We start from the raw sequence: 25,865 nt of genomic DNA, 5'->3' as shown, positions 1-25,865 counted from the left end.
GCTGAAGGGTGTTTTAAGGCATGCTAGTGGTGCTACTCAGACCACACTGAATGCAACTGGGACGACATCTCTTTCATCCTCCAAGGAGCAACGGAGCAAAGCAATTTGCTGCGGTTTTCGGTGGTTGTAGCAACTTCCATTTGCCCCCTTGAAGACAAGAAGGTTGCCTGCTACTGCAGGGGCAACGCAGAGCAGTCCAGGCACGATGCTGCAGCCTCGTTTCACTGTCACAAAAAAAAAAAAAAAAAAAAAAGACTAGTTTACTGATCCACTCCATCAGCTGCACACCCTTCGGAACCAAAACTCCTCTCCACACGCTTCTCTAGCACTGTCTGATTGCTATCTCCTCTTCGAGCACTATGTGGCAAAAGTGTACCTAAGAAACACGTTTTTGTGAGGCACTCAGACCACCACACACATCTAACACCCTGCTGGAACCGTGTATCAAATGCATCGTTTCCCTAATTAAACGGTATCTCCTCTCACGTAGTCTCTTGCCATTTGCAGTGGAATTTGAGTGTTGGGGAAAGTCAAAGGAGCAATATTGGATATTCCGTCGGCAGAAGAGAGGCTAAACAATTCAATTAAATTTAAATGTGGGGTTTGACTTGCAAATGTACCGCTGTTCCTGTGTGGTCCACGACACCGTTAAGCGGCAACAGAAGTAAGTAAAAGCAGAGGGAATGACAGGAAAGCGAGTAAGGGAAGGAAAAACACTGAGGAAGGAAAAGAGCTGAAATGTTTCACACGGCGAGCCAGCGCACTCCGAGGGAAATTTTCGGGGACCGAGTTACTGCTCGGGACAGAGCAGGCTGACACTGAACAGGCTGAGGGGAACCGCAGCTCACAAGTCCCGGCGCACCTCGCAGCAGCCCAGAGAAGGACATTTTCTCAGAAAAACCGTGCCCCTCTCCCCCCCCCCGCGGTCGGGGGGTCCCGGGGCTGTGCAGGGGGGTCTCTCTGGGAGCTCCATGCAGCGGGGCGCCGCGGGGAGCCCCCCCCCACACACACCGAGCACACCGCCCCGTCCCGTGTCCCCCCACCCCCGGCACCCATCGGGGCGGTCCGGGGCGGTCCGGGGAGGGAGGACACAGGGGCGGGGGGGATTAAAGGGGCGCGGGTACCTGCTGGGGGCCGCCCTGCGAGGAGGTGTGGCGACGAGGGGGTGACCGGCCGCCCTCCGCCCGAGCCGCCGGCGTCCGCCCGCGCCCGCCATGTGGCCGCTGGTGGCCCTGTGCTGCCTGGGGGGGCTGTCGCTGGCGCTGCCGCAGAGCCCCCGGGCGCCCACCTTCGCCTCGCCGGCCCTGGCCGCCCCTCCGGCGGTGGCGGCGGCAGCGCTGCCCGACACGACGGGGAGCCGCGTGGAGCGGCTGGGCCGCGCCTTCAAGCGCCAGGTGCGGCGCCTGCGGGCGCGCAGCGGGCGGCTGGAGCTGGTCTTCCTGGTGGACGAGTCGTCGAGCGTGGGGCCGGCCAACTTCGCCAGCGAGCTGCGCTTCGTCAAGAAGCTGCTCTCCGACTTCCCCGTCGTGCCCGCGGCCACGCGCGTCGCCATCGTCACCTTCTCCTCGCGCAGCAACGTGGCGCCCCGCGTGGACTACATCTCGCGGCGGCGGCCGCAGCAGCACAAGTGCGCCCTGCTGGGGCGCGAGATCCCCGCCATCGCCTACCGCGGCGGCGGCACCTACACCAAGGGCGCCTTCCAGCAGGCGGCGGTGAGCGCCCGGGGGAGGCACGCGGGGTGGGGGGGGCGAGTCGGGGTCTGCCCGTGGTGGGGGCCCGGAGTGGGGTTCTGCCCGTGGTGGGGGTGTGGGGGCTGCCCTGTGGTGGGAGTGTGGGGTGTGAGCCTCCCTGTGGGGTGAGTGTGGTCCTGCGTGTGGTGGTGGTGTGGGAGTTTCCGTGTGGTGGTGGCCCGGAGTGGGGGTTCTGCCCGTGGTGGGGGTGTGGGGTGGTGTGGGCTAACGTGTGGTGGTGTGAGCCTCCCTGTGGTGTGAGTGTGGTCCTGCGTGTGGTGGTGGTCTTCTGTGTGGTGGTGGTGTGGGGTAGGGTCCTCCTTCTGGTGGTGGTGCTGTGGAGAGCGGTCCTGCACGCGGTGGTGGTGGCGGAGTGGCGTGGGGTCTTCTGCGTGGTGGTGGTGTGGGATATGATCATCCAGGTGCTGGTGGTGTGTGTCCTGCGTGTGGCGCTGGTGATGCTGTGGAATGTGGTCCTGCATGTGGTGGTGGTGGTGGAGTGGCGTGGGGTCTTCCATGTGGTGGTGGTGGGGGCGTGGGGTAGGATCCTCCTTCTGTTGGGGGCATATGGTGTGCATGTGGTGGTGGTGGTGCTGTTGAGAGTGGTCCTGCTTGTGGCGGTGCTGTGGAGTGTGGTCTTCCCTGTGGTGGTGACGGAGTGGTGTAAGGTCTTCCATGTGGTGGAGGTGTGGGATATGAGCCTCCCTGCGGGGGTGAGTGTTGTCCTGCATGTCCTGGTGGCATATGTCCCGCATGTGGTGATGGTGGCGGTGTAGCATCTGTTTCTACACGTGATGGTGGTGTGTGGTCCAGGCTGTGGTGGTCATGATGCTCCATGTGGTTGTTGGTGCTGTGGAATATGGTCCTCCTTGAGGTGGTGGTAATGTGTGATACTCCAGGCTGTGGTGGTGTGTGGCTCTGCGTGTGGCGGTGGTGTGGAGTGTGATCCTGTGTGCAGTGACAGTGGTGTGTGATCCTCCATGTATTGGTGGTGTGGAGTGTGGTCCAGTGTGTGGTGGAGGTGGTTCTGCTGGTGGTGGTGGTGTAGGGTGTGATCCTCTTGGTGGTGGTGGTGTGGAGTGTGGTCCTCCACGTGGTGGCGGGGTGTGTGATCCTGCATGCGGTGGTGTCAAGGTGCACGGAGCTACACGGTGGTGTGGGACATGGCGTAGTCTGGTCAGGGCAACTTGTCGCCGTCATTCCATACTGCCTGCACTTGCAGCCCCTCTGTTCTCTGAAGCAGTTGCAAATAAATGCGTGAAATGTGCTCTTTGAAGGAGGGTGGACGCGGTTTCAGAAGTGACAGAGATACATGCGAGACAAGTCTGGCATCTGCCTCGCTTCTTGGCAGTGGGACCCGGTTCCCCAATAGCTGTCAGCAGTCAGGGATGTCTACATACTGTCGCCAGGTGACTATTTCACTTGCTAATGAGTGACATAGGTGCCCTCGGGCTGTGTGTCGCCTACCAATAAATAGAAGCATGCCCAGGAACGTTTCCAGGCGCTGGAATGGCACTGTCTGTGGTGTTAAGTTGTTACTCAGTCCCACGGCACAAGTGTGGTCAGGGCAGATCCTGGGCATGTGCTGGCACTTGTGCATGCTGGGGAGGATTCCCAGTAGACACTGGTGGACAGCCAGTCTGCTCTGGAAGGTTTTTTATGAGGGTAGAATGTGCTGTTCCTGGCCGTTTGGCCTCTGTGTGCAAGAGCATTCCCGAGCAAGTCCAATTTTTTGGTATTTTTATGTCTAATTTCTGGTAGTGAGCTGTAGCCGATCATTGATTGTATTTATCTTGAAACATCTTAGGCGCTCATTTGTAGCTGGTGAGCGAGGCTGCAAGATGTCCATCAGTGTTAGGCTTATGAAGCTGGAAACGATTATTCTCCACGTTTGGCAGGAGACAGGCAAACCATTTTCCAGTGTGCCCTGAGTTACACGTGGAAAACGTGCTTTAGGAAAAGACATTCCTGTGTTAGATCTTCCATTCTGGAATCAAGATTTGATGCGGATCCATCTCAGAGATGTTGTGTGGAAAAAGTTAATGATACGAGTTAAAAATATTGTTACAAACAAAACATAACTTAAAGAAATGCTGCTTTCTTGGACATGTAGACTGAACTAATCATACCTTTGAAATGAAATAAACAAAAGTTCAGAAACCTACAATTTATTTTTATGAGCACAGCTAAGCCTTGTGGATACCACAGCGTCGCTGTCATTTTACACTGTGGTCCCAGGAGAACATGGGAAGAAGAACATTCACATGGTGGCAGAGAGAATTGAGATAGAGTAACACAGTTAAATTGTGCATGGTTTGCTGACTTTTGGTTGAAGATGCTGTCCTGTGGTTTTGTTCAGTGTGTCTTCTTCATGTGAGACAAATTGCAGCTTCGGGGAATACTGTCCTTTCTAGGACTCTTCAGAGAATGACTGTTCTATGTTTGAAATACCACTGCTGGAACAAATTTAGAGAAGTATTTTAAGTATTACAAAGTTGGTGTTCCCTATGGACTCTTATATTGCTGTCCTTTGTTTCTAACTGTCTTTTGTTAAAGTTGATACTATTTTTTTCTTTCACTTTCCTAAAATGTCGCATTTTTATTCTTATACTTTAATGTGGGGTTTCTTCTGCTTCTAACCAGAATTCTCTGCTTGTTTTCCAAAACCAAAAGCATCTGCAAAGCATGGCAAACTCTAACAAATAGTTAAGTGTCGTAGTAACAGAAAACTAAGGAAAGTGCATCACTACTATAATCCTGGCACTTACTCTCCATGTCTCAAAGTGAGTTGCTCAAGTCCGTGACAGTTCTTTGGAAAAATGAGGCACAGAGAGGGATAAATGAATTCTGTAAGGTCATCAGGCCGGTTGGTGGCGTACCTGGGAGTGGGATGTAGTAAATGAACAGGAGCGTGATATACTTAATATTTACTGTAACAGAACCCGTGGCAGCAACACTCTTCACTTAACATCCCCTGAATGCAGAGCTACTCGGTTTCACCAAATGTTGCAAGTTCATTCAGTGTCCATCTTCTTCCAAAAAAAAGGGGGGGTTGGTTCTCCTTGGCTCTGCGGTTTTGTACCCTCTTTAGAGGTGCTTTTTAGAGAAGTTTATTGCAGAGCTTCTGCATTTTGTCAGAGCTGTCCATGCTTACGTGTGGACCAAACTTCAACAAAATTCCTACCCAGCAGATCAAAGACAAATCGTATAAGGTACGTAGAAGTATGTGTCTTCGTACCACAAAAGACAGCAGCTGCTATCAGTGTTTAGTTTTGTGACCCTGTTTGGGATTTCATGTCACGCTTCAGCTAGCAAGCGTTAGATACATCTACTGATGTAAGAAAGCCTGGTATTTGTGTTACTTTTCTCAGTGATCCAGGTGTCAGAGAGTTTCTGTTGCCATGGTCTTTTTTTCTAGAGCTCCAGAGACAGGACTTAATTGCAGGTTTGGGAAAAAACAATCCACTTTGTCCTATCTTTAGTTCATCCAAGAGGTTGATCCATTGCAATTACATGCACCACAGACATCTTCCGTTAGCTTCAGATTGCAAGAATTTGATGGTGTGTTTGTTGTGCTTGCTAGTTAAAGTTCCCCAGTGAAGGGAAGTTTTTCAGGTTTGGATTCTGAGTGGCTTAATAACATTTCAAGGTGAGTTTTGCTTAGCCATTATGAGTGTTGTGTTCATCTGCACACACAGTAGAATGTTTTTGAATATAATTTTACTCTTAAAATTTAGTTTTCTACGTCTGTAGGAAGCACTACTTATACCTTCCTACTAGCTCATAAAGTGTGGTGGTCTCCAGGCCAACCTTCCAGATGCTGTAGTTTTTTCTTCTTGTTATTTGACTACTGACTTCATATTTACAGGTCATAGGAGGTTTGTGGTTTTAACTTTGTTTGTTAGCATATAAGGCAGGAGAAGAAGGAACAGTAGGGAACTGGGTACTGAATCTGGACCTTTGGCAAGTATCAGTCAAAACCCCTGTATGCTGCTTCTAAAACTAGATGGTGAGATAGCATCTACTTTGACATAACACAGGGTCTGCTTCAAGCAGTTGGAGTAAATAACGGCTTTGTTGGAGGTACTTTTTTCTGTGTCTTGGATTCCCAGGATGTTAGCACTGACTGTGAAATTTAAGATGCTGCAGTCCTCACCTTATGGCTGAAAGCTGTAGCTTGAGTAAGACTGAAAATTTATTCAACAATATCATCTATGCAATCAGATAAAATGTGGCTTGCCCTATGTATATGTCTTGTATGATATCTAGAGTAGTTAATATAAAAATGGAGAAAGAGTTTTGGCATGAAGTCATTCAGAATTCAGTTTTAAGATCAACAAAACTTCGTTCAAAGGCCATCAATACATGTGGCTTAAGACTCATTTTCTTATTTGTATAGACTGTGCATCTTAAGAAGAACAGATGTTGAGTTGTAAAACATACTTAGCATAACAAAATATCTGTTAAAGCAGTTATTTAGAGGTATGAACTTAGAGGCAGTCCTTCCTGTAATGTGTATGTAACCAGAAATAGTGTAAGGAAGGGGAAGAAACTAAGCTCACTCATTCAAAACTCTCTTGGCTCCAGTTTTTCTCGTCGTGAGTTGATGGGACAGCACAAACCGCTTGCAGCAGATGTTAAGCAGATTGCTTTCTGCATTCTGGAACGCTGCGGGGCTGTTGCGACAGTGAGGAAATAGCTGAAGCAGAAATGAAGAAAGTGCAGGCAGGCCTGGGGAAGCGGTGCTGTTGAGGGGATGCACCTAAAGCCCAAAGAGCTCCCTTTAGTGTGAAGTGCTGAATTTCCCAGGTGTAGGTACCCGACACTCCCTATTCCAAAACCTCAGCACCCTGCTGGAGTACATGAAAGAGTGTTTCGTGTGGAGCTTCTGATCCTGAGAGGTAACCAGTGCCATCAGCACCCACTGCACCTTGGGGGAGCGTTTTGTGTTTCTTCCCAGATTGATCAAGAAATAGTAATGGGACCATCATACCAGAGCAGGAGTTTAATGGTATGTCCTCAGTGCCCAAGATACTAACCATAGTCACAGTTACATGCTTGCTAGCAGAAAAAAGAGGGCTCTGTCTTTATAGCTGGACAATTTATATGGCCAGAAGCTGCACTGGTTGTTAGGGGCTAAAAAAGATTAAAATAAAAATGATTTAAACTACTCCATGTAGCAGCCTTTTGACAAAATAGTAATAGCTGCTTCTCAGAAGACAGGCCATGTTCTGTCTTCCAATGTAAGTAAAATGGCAATTCTTCAAAACTGGACTTGGAAGTTGTAGGCTGCAGTGCTCTTGAGCTGAAGTCAGAGTTCACGTATCCATAGCCATCCCTAAATAGCCAAGTTAATTGTTCTAAGCAGCTGGGCAATAGTAGCTGAGAAAGGCTGTGGTTGTTGCTCTGTGTTGTGACAATTGTCACATTAAAAAGCTGGGCATTTTGCTTTTGTAGTTCAGCTATGCTCCACTGAAGTCAGTAGTATATGTAAGTGGAAGGTCTGCCACAACACCTACAGACTCAAGTGACACATTTTCTATTTCTGACTGCATCTGATCTTTAAAAATAAAATCTGGCTTTTGTATCTAACCTGATCTTGAGGGAGCATGACAAACAGCCAGCCAGTATGACAGATTTGGTGTTCTGTTATCATCCAATTAACAAACATGAAAAAATGACCCTCAAAAGAATGTAAGCACATATCAATTTAGGATAAACAAATTTAATGCTTATTTAATGCTTGTTTAAATATGCAGTGGTTGGTTTGTTTCTTCTATACATCAGAAGCATGAAAGCACAAGATGCAGCATTGTTTCCCACTAAGAACAGTTGGCCTATAACTTCAATGCATTTTCAGGTTCAGTATCTCATTTTGAAATTAAAAATTGTTGAATCAAAAGGAGTTGGAAAAAAAATCTTACCTTGAGTTTTTTCTTTTTTTTAAAAAAAAAAAAAAGGTAGTATAATCTCATTGAAAAGATTTGCATTTAGAGTTGTGTATGTTGTCAGTTTACCAAAAATGTGTTTATGGATTTCTGTTCCTATGATCTCTTCATAATCAGCAGATGATAATGAGAGAGCAGGAGATCTGATCTATCTCAGGCATGGTCCTCTAAATATCAGATGGTGGCTTTGGTCAGATGGAGCTGACAGAGTATTTGACAGCAGTGGGCTTCTGTGAGTCCTAAGACAGCCTTGGAGTTAAAGGTGAAAAATATAGAAGTCGATCTGTTTTACCTCTGTGGTCACCTTTGAAATTGCTGAGCTGGTTGTTAACAATTACTGGGCAAACTGGGAGTGGAGTTCCTGTCAGCCAGCATTACAGTCAGCTCTAAATTACCACTTTTAATCATTGTGGTGTTTGTGAAAAGCACTTGTCCTGCATACTGCAGTTTTGCGTAGGTTTTGCTCACAAGATTGATACAGCAGGGTCAGAGTCAGGACACACATCTGCACACTGTTCGTTGTCTTTGGGCCTAGCCTGAAATGGGCCCACCTTAGAGATTTATGAAATAATTACATTTTCCTCTGCCTTATTGGCCAGGACTGGCGAAAAGTTCTAGGTTTAACATCATTTATGAAGCTAAGTAGAGTTACCTGGTAGAAACCTACTTGTTGGAAATTGGTCTGTTTCTGCTCCCAGAATTGTGGTTTGCTTCTGTGTAACCAGAAGCGTGTGGTTTGGAAGTCTGGTATTTAGCAGACTGGACATTTGTTATCTTCCCTTTAAGTTAAGTGTAATTTGTTTTTAAAATGTTAAAATAACGTGTTTCAAAGAAGCACTGAAGGATACTGCTACCTACCCTTTTGCCTCCTCAGTTCAACAAGGTGGAGTGAGTTGATCAGTGTGAGGTTCAGAAGAGAGAGGCAGCATGATTTCCAGCACAGACTCAAGCACCTCAGCCTGGGAGCTTGACATCCCTACAGAGACCTCCCTCAGGGTCATTCCCGCCAGCAGCACCTCCGTACAGCATTTCTAGCTGAAGCTCTATTCCAGCATCTCCCTCTCTGTTGGGTATACAGGCAGCTGCAGGTGCGTAGATAGAGCATGTAATTCCAGACTCTGAACTGATGTAAACACCTACTTCCTCTCCCTTATTCTCCATGATCTTCCCTCTCCAGTATCCCTAAAAGCAATAAACTTGTTAGTTCTGATCCAAAACAAAAAATACTAGCGAGCGTTCTTCTGTTCTTCATTGCTTCTCAAAGAATTGTATTTCATGGCGTGAAAAAGTCACTTACCTCTTCTCTTTAACACTGTGAACCTCATGCCCTTCCAAATCGCAGTTTGTCTTTGAATATACTCCAAGAGTATGTTAATGCAAGTGTTAAGGGGTAAGTAACAGCAATGCAAAATGTTATATATAAATGAATTGTTATCAAACGGAGTGGTTTGCAGTACTTTCATGCAGTGTCTATGGCTTACTAAAACCTGGCCTGAAAGCGTGAAAGTTACCATCTACCTTTACACTTCTGCACGGCTCTTGGCCTAGAAATTTTCTTACGCAGCTTTCTCTGAGAATGGCACACCAGTCCACAAAATAACTTGAAGTCCCCTTTTTCTTCGATTTTGAGATGCTCACTGTGGCATATTGTTTGTTTATTGCCTGGTGCACTGCTACGAGTTTGGGCAGTGGTACTCAGAGATGTGTGTGGTTATAGACAGCAGAAAGAAAAACTTTGAAGCCAAGTGAGATTTAGTCATAGTCTTCATGAAAATCTATGGAAAGCACATCAGTTTTTACTAGTTTCCAGTTGACTGACTGTGTTTCCTGAGTATTCTTCATAGAGTTGTAAGGCTGAAAAGACCCTTATGGGTATATCACTTCATCCCTCCTTTAACTGCATAGAGTGCTTTGTGACTTCTGTTTCTGAAGAGTACCTCTTGGTGATGCTGCGTAGGGTAGAGTTGAATGATGAGCTGATGCTTTCTTTCTCATCTGCTTTGACTAGGAGATTGCCTGTACTTGGAGCCTTTCAGAAGCGAAGAAACTGTTACAGTGTTTAAGAGAGGTCCTAGGGAACAGTGCAAATAGCCAATTTTAATAATGGCATGGATTTTGCTGAGGTGGTGTACATTAGTCATCTGAAGTCTGCTTTTCGTTTCTGTGAGAGACCCTTTCATTTTTACCTATTCCACCAGTGTTGGTCTATTCTAGTCTTGTTGATGCTCTTGAGTTGTTTTGTGCTAAGCATAAAAAAAAACAAAGAGAAGTACCGCTTTCTTTAAAAAAGTGGGCAACCGTAGGAGAATGTTCTCATCTCAGCCCAAAGAAGGGTGTTCTCTCTTGTTGCTGGGTCGGTACCACCGGGGAGTTGGGCACTACCAATGCAGAAACCCACATTACTGGGTATTTGTTCCTTGCCTTGTGATCATGGACCTACTTCAGCATGTTTCCGTGGGCTGCAGAAGCTGGTCTAACTCCAACCTTTACAATGTCTCATGATCAGAACACATTTAACATTTTTCATACCTTTAACTTCTAAGAATTGAGGTGGATGTTCCTGCCTGGAAGGACCTCCACTGCACAGCGTACAGCGGCTTTCCTGAACTGTGTTGTGTCAACCAGCTAGGTAAGTAAGGAGGAGAGGAGGTTTGGGAATGCAAAGAGGTGTGCCAACACCCACTGTGTTGCTTGTCTGCAAAGACAAGCCTCCCTTAAAAGGCAGACTCATTTACAGCCTAGTATAACAAAGCCTCCAGCCTGGTGTAACAACATAAAACAGGTGGAAGAAAGGTAGGAAACATGAGATATTGCTGCAGGAATTGGCATGAGTCTCATTGATACAATAGCAGAAGTAACAGGACAATGAAATAAACCTTTCATTGCTATAGCATCTGGATTATCTTCTCATAAATGTTTCAAGAGTAGATTACTTCTCCTGAGAAAACCATTTTCTGTCCTTTTCTCTCAGAGACTTTGCTGGAGTGGCCTGACACTCAGTACCCTCTGATCCCCACTCCTTTAGAGTTAGCACCTTCACAGAGAAATTAGTTTTACCACGTGCTTTTCTCCAGAGACACAAAGCCAAACCAGAAACATTACTAAGTGATTTGTTCCTGGGATAGGAAAGACATTATAGTTTTGAAGAGGTCAAGGGGAAAAAAGTTGTTTTATTTGTAATACATTTCCCAGCCTTACGAGAGGTCTTTCTAGCAAAATACATCATTTTTAGCAGTACTTCCTGACATGAACCTCCGCATTAATATTCTGTTTGTAATACATTTTACATGTTCTGTGGCACTTTTTTAGCCTCTCTCCTCTAGTTCCACTTGTTAGTGGAATTTGAAAGTTAGATTTTACAAGCAGGACAGAAGAATGCTTGTGGCTCAGAATTTTCTGACTGTCCTAGCTGCAGAAATTAAAAGCAGCGTTGCTCTTTAATAGCAATAGCAACCTTTTGCTCACATGAAGCATGTCCTTGACAAAATCTGAAAGATGTTCTGTTAACAGAGAGTTGAGGTTTGTCGAAATTACTATTTGCCACTGTTATTGTCTGTCTTCCTGCTTCCCAGTGGTTGTCTTGCTAGAAAGACCAGGGGTAAGACCAAGAACTCCAAGACTGGGGTGCCAACATTCTCAAGCATAGGCTGTTTATGGGACTAGGACCCTGTCCAAGTTTTTGAGCTACTTCTCTATGAAGTGAACACAATTCAAAACAAAAGCTCATGTTAATATTACACTGTTTCCCAGTCTCACCTGGTAACTTCAACTGGGAGGATGAAGAACCTCCTTGAATCTGACAGGCAGCCTATAAAAAGCTTTAACAGGCAGGTCTGTGGTGATTTGCTGAACATACACAGTATAAACAGTGAAGCAGGAAGTCTAGCTGTCTGTCTTGTTTCTCTATCAAATACTCCCACACACCCCACTGGGCTGAGACAGCTCTTACCAGTGATAACTGTGTGCATGTTGCTTGATTCCAGCAGTCCTGGAGCAAAAATTCAGAAGATAATTGAGCAGTGACAGCTGGCAGTAGATAGGACAGGTCACAAAGTGTGTTTGTCCTTTGGGTATTAGTTATTCTGTTCAGCTTCTTCCCTGTATTTTTAGAGAAATGAATGTTTAAAACAAACTCAAAAAAGTCTTTGGCAGATTCACCAGTCAATAGTGGTGTGAATACTTGTCTGAAAATACACGAAGATTAATTATGTATTCAGTAAAATATTTTGGAGTCCCTTTTTTTAAATTACTAGCCAAAGACTGGAGCATACCAGAGAAATCAAGTGACATCTTGGTTATATTAATGATGACAATTGCTCAAAGACAAAGAAAATTAGTAAAATCTACATTTTTCAGATGAAACTCAGATCTATTAGCAAGATGGTATTTTGAATATAGCACCCAGCATAGCAATATATGAAGACTGCAGCAGCTTTTCAAATTCCTCAGTAACTTGTTAAAAGGTTGTACAGCACCAGGAGCTGAGGAAGTGGCTATGTATATAAGATGCCTTGTCTTTTAATGTCCAGTTTAGAAGTCTAAAGGATGATGTGTTATTGTCTCTTGGAGAATAGGCGTATTCTGTTTGCTACAGTTTGGAGCTCAAAGCTGCTACCCACCCAAATGTCCAAGTCATCGGACCTAACAGTCCCAGCACTGGTGTAGAACTGAACCTAGGTCAAAATTGTATGTGGTGGCTCCTGTGATTGCAAAAGCAGTGGTGGTTTGTGGGTTGTGTTTTTGGTTTTTGTTTGGATGGTAGGGGGAAGAAGTAGTCTTTATACAAAGACAAAATCAGGATACTCAGGACTGTCTCCATTTAGGTTTTGAGTATGTCCAAGGATGGAGAGCTTAAAAGGCTTCTGAGAAACCTGTGTGATCACCTTTGTAGTAAAATACCATTTTCCACTGTTTAAGTGGAATTTTCTCTATTTTACTTTGTGTCCATTGCCTCTTGTTTGCACCTCATGCTACTTCTGAGAAGAACTATTGTGAGACTTGCTGAGTTTGTACTTACCAGTTACTTAGAGATACTGGGGAGTTCAGTGCTGTGGGTAAGCAAAAAATGAAATACTAGCATTTTTCTACAAAGATACGTTTAAGAACACCACTTACTGCAAGAATCTTAATGAATAAAGTAAGTTATTGACAAGAGATTAGAAAGTTCACTCTCAGATTGTCAAAAAACACTTTTAAGTTGGAGAAGTTTAGAGGATGAAGGAAAGATGACTGCATGCCATGAGAGTGACACACTGCATAAAGAAAAGACGAAAGTTGAAGATAGGATGAAAATGGATAGGAAAGACAAAAAAAAATGCATGCATAGACTACACACATGATTTTGATCACCCATTGATTATTACATAAAAGAATCATGAGAAAATTGATAGTGCCAGTGTATTGTTCCACTGAAGTAAAAATTGTTGAAGTGCAAGACTAGACCAGCACAAAATCACTGCATTTTAAATAACATTTTTTGTTGGTGGTGGTGGTGGTGGTTGTTTTCTTAACAGCCTATTAGTTTTAGCACTATTTAAATATCCAGATTCACCATATAGATTACATTTTCCCTAAACTGTTACCCTAAACAGTTCGTGCTAGGCAAACATTCCAGGAAAGCTTTTCTGATAATTTCTTATATGCAGGTAACAGCTCATTCTCTAGAGTTTGTGTAGCAGTGCAGAAGAAAGTGGCAAAAGGTGCAACTGGGAAGCAAAATCTCTAACTATAGAATATTTTTAGTTCCTCTCCTGAAAGAAGCAACGACAGCTAAAGAGAGGATAAGATTTGATTGAGCGGAGCAATGGAAGTAGCAGTGTCTAGTGACCTAAAGAGATGCTGGTGAAATGAGATGTTTGCTGTTTTAGAGAGGGGGCACAGGAGGTGTAGAGGAGCAATATCTGCATCATGATTTAGGGGACAATATTTATGTTGCCACCTAGGTCTGCATTACTCCTGTGACATGACCAACTTGGGATTGCTTAGGATTCTGTGATGAGATTTCTCAACTCCATCAAAAGCTAGGGTTGGTCACGGTAGGGATTTTTTTTTTTCCTTTCAGAATATTCATTTAGGTAAAGTTTCCCACCAGGCTTGGACTTTCCGCTTGCAGGAAGAATGAAAGCAGAGGAAGCTTGAAACATCGTGAGATTCACAGAAGTATTTAGCTTTGCCATTTCCCTTTGTGAATGATGCACAGCTCCCTTTCTGAACCCATCCCTAAGAAATTAAGACGTTTTTGTATTTGGAATTATAGGTCAAATCTATACTTTTTTTTTTGTAGTAAAGAACACTTTTCTAATTTTAGTATAAATTTAATGGTGATTATGTTGTATTATGTATAGCTATTAATATTTTTAAATGGGAATAATTTATGTTAGAGCGAATAAATGATCCTCTGGGTAAAATAATCATCTAGTCCTGTTGAACACTCATCGCTTGGTTTGTAGCTTCTCTGTAATTCCTAGGGTGAAAATAAATACAATGTAAGTGGTTTATTGGTACAGCAGAGATAAATGGCTTTGTGATAAAGGGTTTTCTGTTTCATTTCTGAGGCACAGCGATGGTTCTTCCTGTCCTACAACAGATAACATTCCCTTTGTAGACCTGACGTAGGTTATTCCCTGCACGGTGTACAAGGAGCAGCGTAGTTTTTGTGATTAATCTTGGATAATGTGATTGTGAAAGCTAGGTTCCAACTTAAACCTTTTAAGGCAAGCTCCTCCTGGCAAGGATCCTGGGTCTGACTGATGTTATCAGTTAGTAAGGGCTTAGTTTTGTAAAGTGAGACAGATTAACCCATTTCAGTTTGTTTCCCTGTAGACAGATGTATTAATGGCAAATTCTGTATGGTTAAAATCCTCTTTAAAAGCCAAATACTGAATAAGGACGGGGATTAGGCCCAGGATCAAATGTTTATGGATTAGATGCAGAACGTGTAATTGGGGCAGTAACAAAGAACCTCAACACTGTCATTGCTGTGGCAGTTAGGTGGCTGAAGAAGTCTTTGGTTTTGATTTTCTTTTACAAACTTAACATTAGAAGCACAGAAATTGGAGGTTTAGAGGCATTTGTGACTGTAGTTTTAGAGTTTCATTTTGCCTTGGAGTAGTGACTTTCTACAGCAGGATTTCGTACGATAACTTTTTATTGCACAAGACTTCATTTTTTAATTCTAAGGGCTGCTGTTGGCACAAAGGAAATGGTGAGTCTGCCAGATATTTGTACACACTAAGCACAGATTGAATACAATACAGATGGTAATAACTTTTTGCTAATGTGAAAAGAATGTTTTATTTAAGATCTGGAAGAACTGCTGAAACTGACTGATCTCTCCTCTGAAGGAAGTGTAGACAAGAAAATGGGTACTAAAACAGTCAAAGAGGAGGTGTTTCTAGTGGCCCCATGCATTATTTTGCAATCATCAAGATTATTAATTGTTTTCTTTTGTTTGTACTTATCCCTTAGTACTAATTTGTAGTAGTGATCGAATTGGCCATGTTCTCAGTTATGAAGGTCATTCGGCACTTTATTTTCAGTTATGGCTGGTGCTCAGTTTTGTTGTTAAAATCAGAAGCAGATGTGGATCTTCATACCAAAGAAGCAGGTTTCCAGGATCCTTTCAACTTCCCAGTACTGTTCAGTGGGTTCTTAAGTTTTATTTATTGAAAAACCTGACAATGTATGAAAGGACCGCAGAGCCTGGTCATGCAAGAAAAGCATCATTGCATCGATACAGTCCATGAAGTTGATGGGGACTGGCTAAATTCATGGAGCCACTGCATGCGTGCTTGCAAGTTGAGGGGTTAAGTGAACAGAAATCTAAAACCAGATTAAATTTCTGTGTGAAAAATATGTGTTTCAAAGGGACTTTCTGGAGAGGAAAGGGTAGAGGTGTTTTGGAGTAGAGGAAGGTGTTAAAGTCAGGGTTAAAGGAAGCAAAAATGATGAGAGTGCCACACAGATATTGGAGAGAGGGGGCGAGTGATGCGTCTTTGTACTGACTGTGCATAATGCGAAGGCTTTTCAGAAGACATGACAACAAACTTTTACTTGGATTGTTAGCTGCTCTGGATGGTGGCCTGCTCTTTATGCCACTGTACTTTCTCAGAAAGATACTAGACACCATCTGGGCCACCAGACATATACAAACGATGTAAAAAAAAGACGTCTCTTTTTTTTCTGTTTCCTCAAATGTTGAATGTTTCTTTCTCTTGTTCTTTTCCTCTGCTGTTATACAGCAGGGAATATGTATCTAAAGTTACAGCTGCAAGACTTGTGGGCCAAGCTATTCAGTGGCTTTGATTTGTTTTGATTTCTGGGGTCAATATGTAGCAATCCTCTCCGTCAGTTCCTGTGCTCAGTTCCTCTGCTCAAATCTGTTGGTGCCTGAATGTTTTAGTACCTCAGGTAGCATCAGCCCAGCTTCATGCTCCCTTACCCACCAGCTCTGCGTGTGACAGAAGTGCTGCCCCAGAGAAGAGGTTGCCCTTTCAGATGCAGGGGACAGAAGAGTTACTGGCTGCTTGCCGTATCTCAGGCTCATACAGCTAAGGGACATTTGACCCTTAGTAAATGGTCTTTTCCTGACGCTTCCCACTTACTGTAACCCACGATGTTCACTTTTAAAGAGGGCTTGATAAGCTATTATTCATGGGACTTACAGCCCGCGAACCTTTTTTGATCTCACAGAAAACACACAGAGGGTTTGTGTACTCAACATTTTTGGAGGGTATTGGTGGCTGTGTAGTTTTGTGGAGCAGAGATCCTTGCTAATTTAGTTACGTAGTCCTTTCTAAGACACCCGTTGCCCTGGCTAGACTACTGGGAGTCAAGCTAGCATGTTTATTGGCCTTGCAGACATGTCCCTTGATTTGGGGAAAATTCGGAGGTTTGATTGCTACCTCTTATGAGCAGGACTTGCTGAAAAGTGATGCTGTGTATAATGCCATCCGCTACCTTCGTATGCAGTTTGTGCAGCTTTGTGCTTTGCACAGAGGGAAACGGTGCTGAAAGAATATTACTGAAATTACAAAGGCAGGTCCTGCCAAGACTGAGCTTTGTTCCCCCTTCTGTGCATGTTACGACATAATCGTGGGTTGAAATGGTATTCTGCTAGACCAAGCTGCATGCAGGTGGGATCTTCCGAGAATTGCACTGGCAGCCTCCAGAATGTCTCTTAACCCTATGTAAGTTGTGGTTTCTTCCCCAGTTACACACATTCCACAGTTTGTACAAGCTTGGGGTCATTTTTTTTTCCATAGGGGTGATAGAGGCCCATCATTTTTATAAATGCAATTAGCAGATTGAAAATCCATGCTGCCTAGAGATGCTACTGTTGCAAAAAAAACAAATAAATATGGTTGGAGCATATGTTTTCCCTCATTTTGTTTCCAGAAATAAGAGACATTTCTACTGAAACAGCTTAAGACAAACATCCTGGGAGGAAAATTTCAGCCTGAATAGTTAAAAGGTTGATAGAAGTTTAAGTTGCTTAAGTTCTATTTTAAAATAGCACAGTTTATACTAAACCTGTTAATTAAAAGTGTTAATTATAAGTATCACTGCATCATTCTCTGCTTGCAATGCTGCTTGTTTTAGAGCAGCTCTTTCAGAACACATTCTGAAACAAGGCATTTGTATTTTTTCCTAATGTTGGTCTTCATATTGTTGTTTGACTTGTCTTTATCTTCCAGATTCTTTTCATTCTAGTTTTCCACTTCATTCTTGTTTTCCACTTATAACACAGGAAAATGAAGAACAATGGGTTTGGTTTGCAGAGGGTTGTGTCTGCAAGAGAATTTGGTTTCACTCCCTTTGGGTTTTGCATACAGTTAGTAATAAAATCAAGCGCAACAGCAACACTTCACCTACCAGCATTTCAGACCACAGTGCCAATGGTCTGTGCTTTGATTTACCGTGCATGTGGTTGGTTTTGCTTTAAAAATCTACCTGAAATCAAGGGACTGCAAAATCAAATTGTTCTGAAATTTGGCCTGGCTTAGTGAGAAGGTTGTAAAATCTCTGCAGGTTCTTTGGGCTGGCCTAACTTGTGAACTGGAATCTAGACAAGTTTCATTTTGTAAGTCTTACTTTAAGATTTTGTTATAAAACTTAGTAAAATTTTAGAACTATAGAATGGTTTGGGTTGGAAGGGACCTCAAAGCCCATCCAGTTCCAGCCCCCCTGCCATGGGCAGGGACACCTCCCACCAGACCAGGTTGCCCAAAGCCCCATCCAGCCTGGCCTTGAACACTGTCAGGGATGGGGCATTCACATCTTCTCTGGGCAGCCTGTGCCAGGGCCTCACCACCCCTTGAGTGAAGAATTTCCTCCTAATATCTAATGTAAATATTTCCTCTTTTAGTTTAAAACTATTTCTCCTTGTCCTGTCATTTCAGTTCATCCCCCTTTCAGAATTTGTGTATGCAAGAGTGGCTTAAATACACTTACTGCTCATCATATGATGACATAAGGTTTTTGGAACGTACTGTTGATACCATTGGAAGGTCTACCATATGTGGTATGTTTTATCGATCATAGCATGGTACAAAGTTATTGAAATGAACTGGCAATTTGCATGCTAACAAGTTGAAAATCACTTATCCCTACTTTTACGTAAGTTCACAGAGAAAGGAAAGAATACACCTTCAGAATCACCTGCTTTAGGGCCTCAGAGAGCCACCAGGAGACACTAGTGGTGGTCACATATATACTTACTGTCTGACAGGCTGTGGCTGAGTACAAGACTGGTAACTCCATAGGGTGGCTTCTGGTCCATAGCACATTAGCACAGCATTTTTGGAGATGCTCTGCCTGTTGTCCAAGAACAAGCATAGGGTGGGTAGAAATTACCATTAGTGCACAGTCAGACTGGAAGGATGAAATGGGCAGGAGCCTGTGGGGCATGTTTTCACTCAGACACTTTTGAGTATATGTCGTGAGTGCTTTGTATGAAGTATTAGGGAATGATCCTTCAATTTGTAGATTGCAGCACGGTGGGTGGGGCTACATGCAGTTTTTGAGGCCATGAGAGATGAGCTAAAGTGTTGCTGGCAAACCAGTAAGAGAGAAAAGGGCAACTCAACAGGGACAAATGTGGAGTGTTACACTAGGGTGGAAATAACCAGTGGTCCAAATGCTTGTTAGGGAAAGACTAGCAATAAATCAGAAGTGGGCTTAAGTATTTAGTGGATCAGAACATAGTAAGATGGCATTAAAATATGTCAGATCACATTTGTTACCCCACGCTTGAAAGCAAAGCAAAAATGAGCACCAACAGGAAAGCAGTTACCATTGTGGGAAGTACTCAAGGAAGGGTTTTGATCTGTTAGGAGCAAGCAGTGTGCATAGAATAAAGAATACTGGTGTGGTTTTTGTTTTGCTTTGTTGTTGTTTTTTGTTTGTTTGTTTTAAGCTACATAGTTGTTTGTTGTCTTTGACTTGGCATTCAACTCCTAAATGTATGATGGTGTAGTGATTATTGTCACTTCTGGGCTTTTGCTTTCCATTGATAAAATTACAGTTTCAAGGACTGCTTACTTCTCCAGGTTCAAGTTTCCTGGTGTAGTTGTGCTGGTAGCGAGGATTCTGTACCTGAGTGCAGGGGCACGCTGAGCATGCATTTAGAAAAGCAAGCCACCCTGTGTATGTTTACTCTTTTGAAGCTTTTTTTTAACAGCAGTTATACCCATATTCTTTCCTTTTTGTTAATTACTAGCCTGGCAATGACTAAGAACTTGTTTCTGACCAGTCCCATGTTTTTGTCTGTATCTGAAGCTCTCCTCCATAGAGGGAGACTCATGAAGCCTCATCAGGTATAGCTGTATTTTCACATTGCACATGAGTTATCCAAGACGATTTATATTCAAGACTATTGTTTCCGACAGTATCTCTTTGGCCTCACTACCTTTTCCTTCGTACCCACACCTGTGTATGTACATGCTCTATGGCCTGTTCTCCGTTGATGCGTACACTGTTAAATTGCTTTTGGGCTCACTGTGTAAATCAGTCTTTCTCATCTGCCTTAGATAGGAGGAGAACAACATAGTCACTGTTTTGCTTTCCAGACACTCAGTGGATTTCACTTTTTAGACAATGAAATGGTAGAGGAAGGGCAGAAAGGAATGTGTGGGAAGAAAAAATTTCCAGTGGAAGCTTTAACCATTCATAGGTTATTCATATGAAAATTTGTTGTTGTGTGTGAGAGCTCTTTTCAAGATTTATATCTGGTTCTGACGGATTCTTCAACTTTCATTGATATGCTTATCCGTACAGGATTTCTAGTAGATCCACGGGGGGGGGGCATGTTTGAGCAAAATAACACTTAGTAAAACATTTGTTTTTCTTAGTTATCTCTTACAAACTGCAGAAGATTTCTCCATGTATCACATACTGAAAGTCGTGGTAATGGGTGCAGGGGTGCCATGGTATGCAGGACATTTTCATGGTGTGGCTTGGTGAGAGGTTTGTGTATCTGTGAAAATTATCAAGTTGGGAACCAAGTGGCATTCATATGCTGAACAGAAAGACAACATTGGTCAAACGCTGGTCACACTGCAGCTGGTTTGTGTCTACATCACTTCCATGGTGCTAAGACAGCTGGTAGCATCTGAACTTCTGTCCTTGGACTTGGTCTTGGACTAGATTTTTATTGTATTATCTATCAAACGGCAGTCTGAACGTAGGTGCTGCAACACTGATCAGTATCGTTGCTGTCTAACACATGGATGACTTTTATCAGTCAGCGTGAAATTGTCTCATTGCAGATCATGTCATTATTTCACAGCTGTGATTGGGCAGACATTGACCATCTGAAGTGTGAGTCAGTGTTTGGTGTTGTCTAACCATACTCTCTGCTTGCAGATGGTTGGTCTTTGCTGTGGTGAGTAGTATTGCAAAGACTTAGTCTAGCTGTGTAACCAAATAAAAGGAGCCAAATCCTGGAGGAAAGTAGATTAACTGCTGCTAACGCTTTGCTGAGGTGTGCCATTTCATTTTCTCTTCCAGCAAATATTGCGGCATGCGCGTGGCAATTCCACAAAGGTGATATTTCTCATTACTGATGGATATTCCAATGGTGGAGACCCAAGACCCATTGCAGCATCCTTGCGTGAATTTGGAGTGGAGATCTTCACCTTCGGGATATGGCAGGGGAATACCCGAGAACTGAATGACATGGCTTCCCATCCAAAAGAAGATCACTGTTACCTTCTTCACAGTTTTACTGAGTTTGAAGCGCTGGCACGCAGGGCTCTTCATGAAGGTATTAACCTAAGAAGTCCTACAGGCAGCACAGGGCTGAATATAAAGCACTGTCTTGCAACTGCATTTCGTGTAGTGCAGATTCCTTTTTTTTTTTTGATATTTCCTCCTACTTTCTAGCAGAGGTGTTCATTCCTCAGGTAAAAGAATAAACAGTTAGACTAACTCACCATCAGCAAAATGTAAGCTAAATTCTCTTCCTTGGTATATCCACTTCCATTCTACTCTACATTTTGCCCAAGGAGAACATACTATGGTCTTGGCACAGTGCAACTTTTGTTTGAATAGATGAACCTTGTTGTCTGAAAGAGGCCCCCAATACACAACTTAGGACTAGCCTTACTAACTAGTGTGTATTTTACACACCAACAAAAGCTAGCCTATTCGGAAATAATTTAGATCCCTATGTATAAAGGTAAATACAGTTTATTTTTAGGGCCTTACATATTCAATAACACTGAAACAAGCAAGGGGTGGAAAGAGAGTTTGAACTCTACTTTTATCCTTTTTCAGTCTACTCTATTGCAAAGTAGAATAAAGGTTCTACTTTAAAAGTTCTTCATGAAAAGCAAAAGAAGTTTAGCAAGTGAGAACACATGAGTAGACCTTCATATGTAAGCCAGTCCTGCTTGAATGAGACATAGCACATGCTACTATGCTACATAGCTACATGACTACTAACTAGCATTTATATGTGGTATTTAATTTTTAAAAGCATGCTACTTTTATGTAAGTAGTATGCTTTACTGCTGTTGTGTTTATTCCAGTTAAGGTTTAACTGTTTTGTGTAAATGCATGAAAGAAAAGATTTTTTTTATATGACCAACTGGTTGTACATCCCATGATGAAATGCTCTCCTGATGCCAGTGACAGCATTCAGCAAAGCAAGGGTAGGCTGTCTCAGCAGCTTCGGTAGGGGGTGAGACTGCCTTCTGGCAATGTTAGAATCAAGCAAAGCCAGGTGAGAAAACTCGGGGATCTTTGCATCACTGGTTTCAGTGAACATTTTTCCAGAATAAGAACACCATTTATTTTATTTATTTTTTTACATTTTATGTCAATAAATGTTCTACTTCATGCTACCATCACTACAGTTTAGAACTGGACCTGGAACCTATGTGTTTTGGTTTTTTTAATAATGTCACTAATGACATAATGTGACACTGTGGGGGTAATTGGGGTTGGATTTTTTGTTAATAAATTGATATAATTTCAGACCTGCCCTCTGGCAGTTATATCCAAGAAGATATATCACATTGTTCCTATCTCTGTGAGGCAAATGAAAACTGCTGCGACATCATGGCAAGCTGTAAATGTGGCACTCACACTGGCCAGTTTGAGTGCATCTGTGAAAAAGGATACTATGGGAAAGGACTACAGCATGAATGCACAGGTGAGTCTCATGTCTCAGTGCTTGTGTTTCTTCTCTGTGTGCCATGAATGTGTAGCTAATTCAGTCTAGGGAGGTCAGCTCTTTTGGTGATTATGATTATGAACCTGAATCAGAATGGATTTCTGGCTTTTGGAAAACTTTCTGGCTAAAGACATATAAGAGTTGTAGCAGTCAAACTCACTCTTTATCTCCCTCCAGCAGCAGACAAAAGAGATGTCCAGGAAAGGTAAGAGTAGGTCAAATGTGCAGACACATTAAAACATCCCTAAAATGGTAATCACCAAAGTATTTTGACTGCAGATTTACTAATATCTTCTGCATTTAAGAGCTCCTGGTGATTTTTTCTATCATGAATTTTACTGATCACATTTTGAAATTACATAAACTTCCTTGTTTGGAGAAGTGCTGTCTATGTGGATCTTTGCAGGATAAATACTTGGTGAATATTACAGTCAATTAAATGTCCTTTAATTCTCTCATGTTGACTTTCAGTAACTAAAGAGGAAGAAGGCATTTCGGTCGCTAAACAGAAAGTTGTCATCACATTTCGCTGAGATTGTTCTTGTTACTGCTTTTGGAACAGTACTGCTTTTAATAATATTCATTTAAAGTGTACAGTTGAAATAACAACAGTTTACAGCTCTTTATTGCATGTCAGGTTAAAAACGTGGAGGCAAAATTCTGGCTCTCTGAGTTCCCTATAAAGTTGTTCATAAGCAAAGATGAAAGCAAGGCTGTATTACTAGGCAGAGGACTTCAAGCTTATTTATTTTTTTTATTAATAGATAGAATTTCCTAGGGAAGTAGCAGGGAAAGTTGAGCCACTGGTCTTCAGTGGAGTTGTGTTTCAGCTCTGGGGGATACCAGATGCCTTTGTTTAATAAGAACATAGATAAACAGATAAATAGCAGGTTTCAGTATGAAGTTTCTTTTTACAGACATTTGAGTTCAGTTGAAAGCCTTCGTGCAGTCAAGATAATCTGATGAAATAGTTGTTCACATACTGCAGTGATTATAAGAAGTGAAGGCAAGCTGTGCTTGTAGGAAAAGATAAGCAGGTTTTGTCCAACTCCATTGGACAATGGATGCATATGTGACAAAAAAATGCCAAAACTGTCAGCATATCTGAACTCTGTTATATTTGTTTTGTGAGCTGGATAAAAGGAGTACTTATAATCAAATATTTCTCAGCTAAAAACAAAATACAGTGTTAACATTGATTTTACATCCTCATATTCTCACTTACACTCTTCATGCCTAATCACATAACCTATGGATTGTGGTTGTATAGCTGTGTTTGAGTGCTGTGCTGCTTACATTGAATGTGATTTTCATCACATGCAGAGGGCTTCTTGATGTAACTTGCAAGACTTGATAGCTCTGCTCAGACACCAGACACAGGCAGGCTTGTGACTAGAAGCTGAAGAATGCCTTCAAGAAACATTTTAATGGAGGCTGTGATGGCTATATTTCTGCACTAGAGTAGTAAAAGATTACACCTAAGCATGCAGTGGGGGAAAGGTATTGCCTGCCACCAGTGCAAGAAAGGACTGAGATATTACAGTGTTTGCGTTGGGAAGTTTTATCAGTTTTATGACGCTCTTTGCGGATTATCACAAGGTAAATGTTAATTTTCCTTGTGCCTCTGGGGCATCTTTACTTTTATCTGATTAAAAGTGAAGGAGGTAAGTATTCAGGAATCAGTAGGGTTTTGATTGCAAGATGAGCAGAGGAATGTAGTAGAGTCACTGACACACTGGATCAGAATCTCATTTTATGTAAGTGATAGAGTTTACCAGTGTGTTCACTTAACTCCAAACAAAGATAAGCTATTACATTCTGCTTATTTTCAAAAGTAATTCTATTTTTTTATCAAGTCAAATTTTCATTTTTAGTTTCTTCTGGAATTCTAGTCCATTTTGTTCACCTCAGCTGAATGTCCTAGTAACCTATTGAACAAAATAAACTCAGCATTTCTGCTTCTATCAATAGCCTGTGTCATTAAATACTGTTCTGAACTATTTCTGAAGACAGAGGGACTATCATTTTAGAGTTAATGTTACCCTTTCTGTAAGAAAGGAACTTTTGATGAGGTGAGCTTACCTTTTGAGTGCCATTAGGAATGGTAAAAGTCTGACTTATGTTTATGGATATTTGACAACTGCAGAAGAAAAGTTTCATTTTGTTACAATCAGCAGGTGTTTGTAAAGTAAGTTTTTTAAAGGGATTTAAAGGGATTGGTATTAGATACACTGAAATAAAACTATGATTGCAGCCATTTGCTTTCTGTGTGAAGATAAAAGGTGCGTACGTATATTTTGTGGAGCATTTGACCAGAGCAACTCAAGCTTGTTCTTTTAAATATGTCTGATGAATTCAACTATTATATTCTTCCTTAAGACAGACAGAAACAAAAGGCAACATGTGTTCTCTAAATGAAAAAGACATTCTGAAATCTTCTTTTCTGAAAAGGATTCCAAACCATTTTTTTAACATTTCCCAGCTGAGGATAGCTGTGGATTTGTAAAGGACAAGGAATCTTAAGAATGCCTCTTAACTTTTCTTCAATGTATAATGAGCAGGAGGACTTCTGGCAAGTTTACATTGACAGAACTTATATTTGATTGATTAAACATGCAGATACCATACTAGCCTGTGTTTACTTAATGAAGTAAAGTATTTTTAAATGATTTTTCATTAAGGTGGGAAACTGTTCTTCTGTAGTGTATCTGTTAACTTTTGCTATATTGGTTATTTTCTGTCGTTATTTTCTGTATGGCCTTGTGCTTTTGCATTATGCCACTTTATTGATGTTTATGGTTTTAAAAGTGAAGCACCAAAATAACTATGCACAAATCATAACAGGACTTTAATTACCTCATTACCTGAAAAAAACACCCTAGAAAGCTTCCATAAAATAAAATAGGAGCCACATGCTTTGTGCTGGAGAGCAGAAATTGGCTTCAGTGACCACCTCCTGTTCTTTGCAATATTGTTGATGATGTGCCACAGAAAGAAGAACAGACTGACTGTTCTCTGCTTTAGAAAACAAATCAAACAAAAGCCTCTTGGCCCACATTATGAGCCTTATGCAGCCAGGGACATCTGTGACAATTATCAGAAAAGAAGGGAGAAAGAGAAAGAACAGAGACCGTATCACAATCAGTCCCAATTATTGTATAGTACCTAAGCGCCTTTTCTTCAATAAGTCTTCACTTTTTTTTCTCCTTCCTTTCCATGATTACAAATGTTAAGTTTCAAACTAAATGCAACCAAACAAAAATACAGATGTCAGCAAAAATATATCTGTGACCTTCATGGTCTTCCATTCCATCAATAAAAAGATGAGCTATTAAAGGCAACTGCTTGTTCCATGGAAAGCTAAAATGTCCAGATGTACCTTCTGTCCATTTGTATCTTCTCTGTCTTAGGAAGCTAGGTAATACATCTTTTACACAGCCTCTTTCCACATTTTTTTTCAGTGAGACTCTCCAGAGAACAAGGTTCTTTTTTGGCAAGTGGTCTGATGGA

At 42.3% G+C, this 25,865-nt stretch overlaps 1 protein-coding gene across 5 annotated transcripts in view; it reads left to right on the top strand.

Moving 5' to 3' along the window:
- The first annotated feature begins 294 nt into the window (after positions 1-294).
- SVEP1 (sushi, von Willebrand factor type A, EGF and pentraxin domain containing 1) overlaps positions 295-25,865 on the top strand; it is a 127,778-nt gene continuing 102,207 nt past the window's right edge. For 2 of the 5 annotated variants that reach the window (XM_083815952.1, XM_083815951.1), the window contains exons 1-3: positions 298-1,712; positions 20,687-20,942; positions 22,158-22,334. In XM_083815952.1, coding sequence (XP_083672078.1) covers positions 1,215-1,712; positions 20,687-20,942; positions 22,158-22,334 — 931 coding nt within the window. In that variant the 5' untranslated portion in view covers positions 298-1,214. Of the gene's footprint in view, positions 1,713-8,552; positions 8,767-20,686; positions 20,943-22,157; positions 22,335-25,865 lie in introns of all 5 variants that reach the window. The other 3 variants (XM_083815955.1, XM_083815954.1, XM_083815953.1) reach the window with 3 other exon arrangements.

This window comes from Anser anser (assembly GCF_964211835.1).
Source record: "Anser anser genome assembly, chromosome: Z".
Lineage (NCBI taxonomy): Eukaryota > Metazoa > Chordata > Aves > Anseriformes > Anatidae > Anser > Anser anser.
The sequence above is the reverse complement of the archived record's forward strand: the minus strand, read 5'-3'. Positions and strand labels throughout refer to the sequence as shown.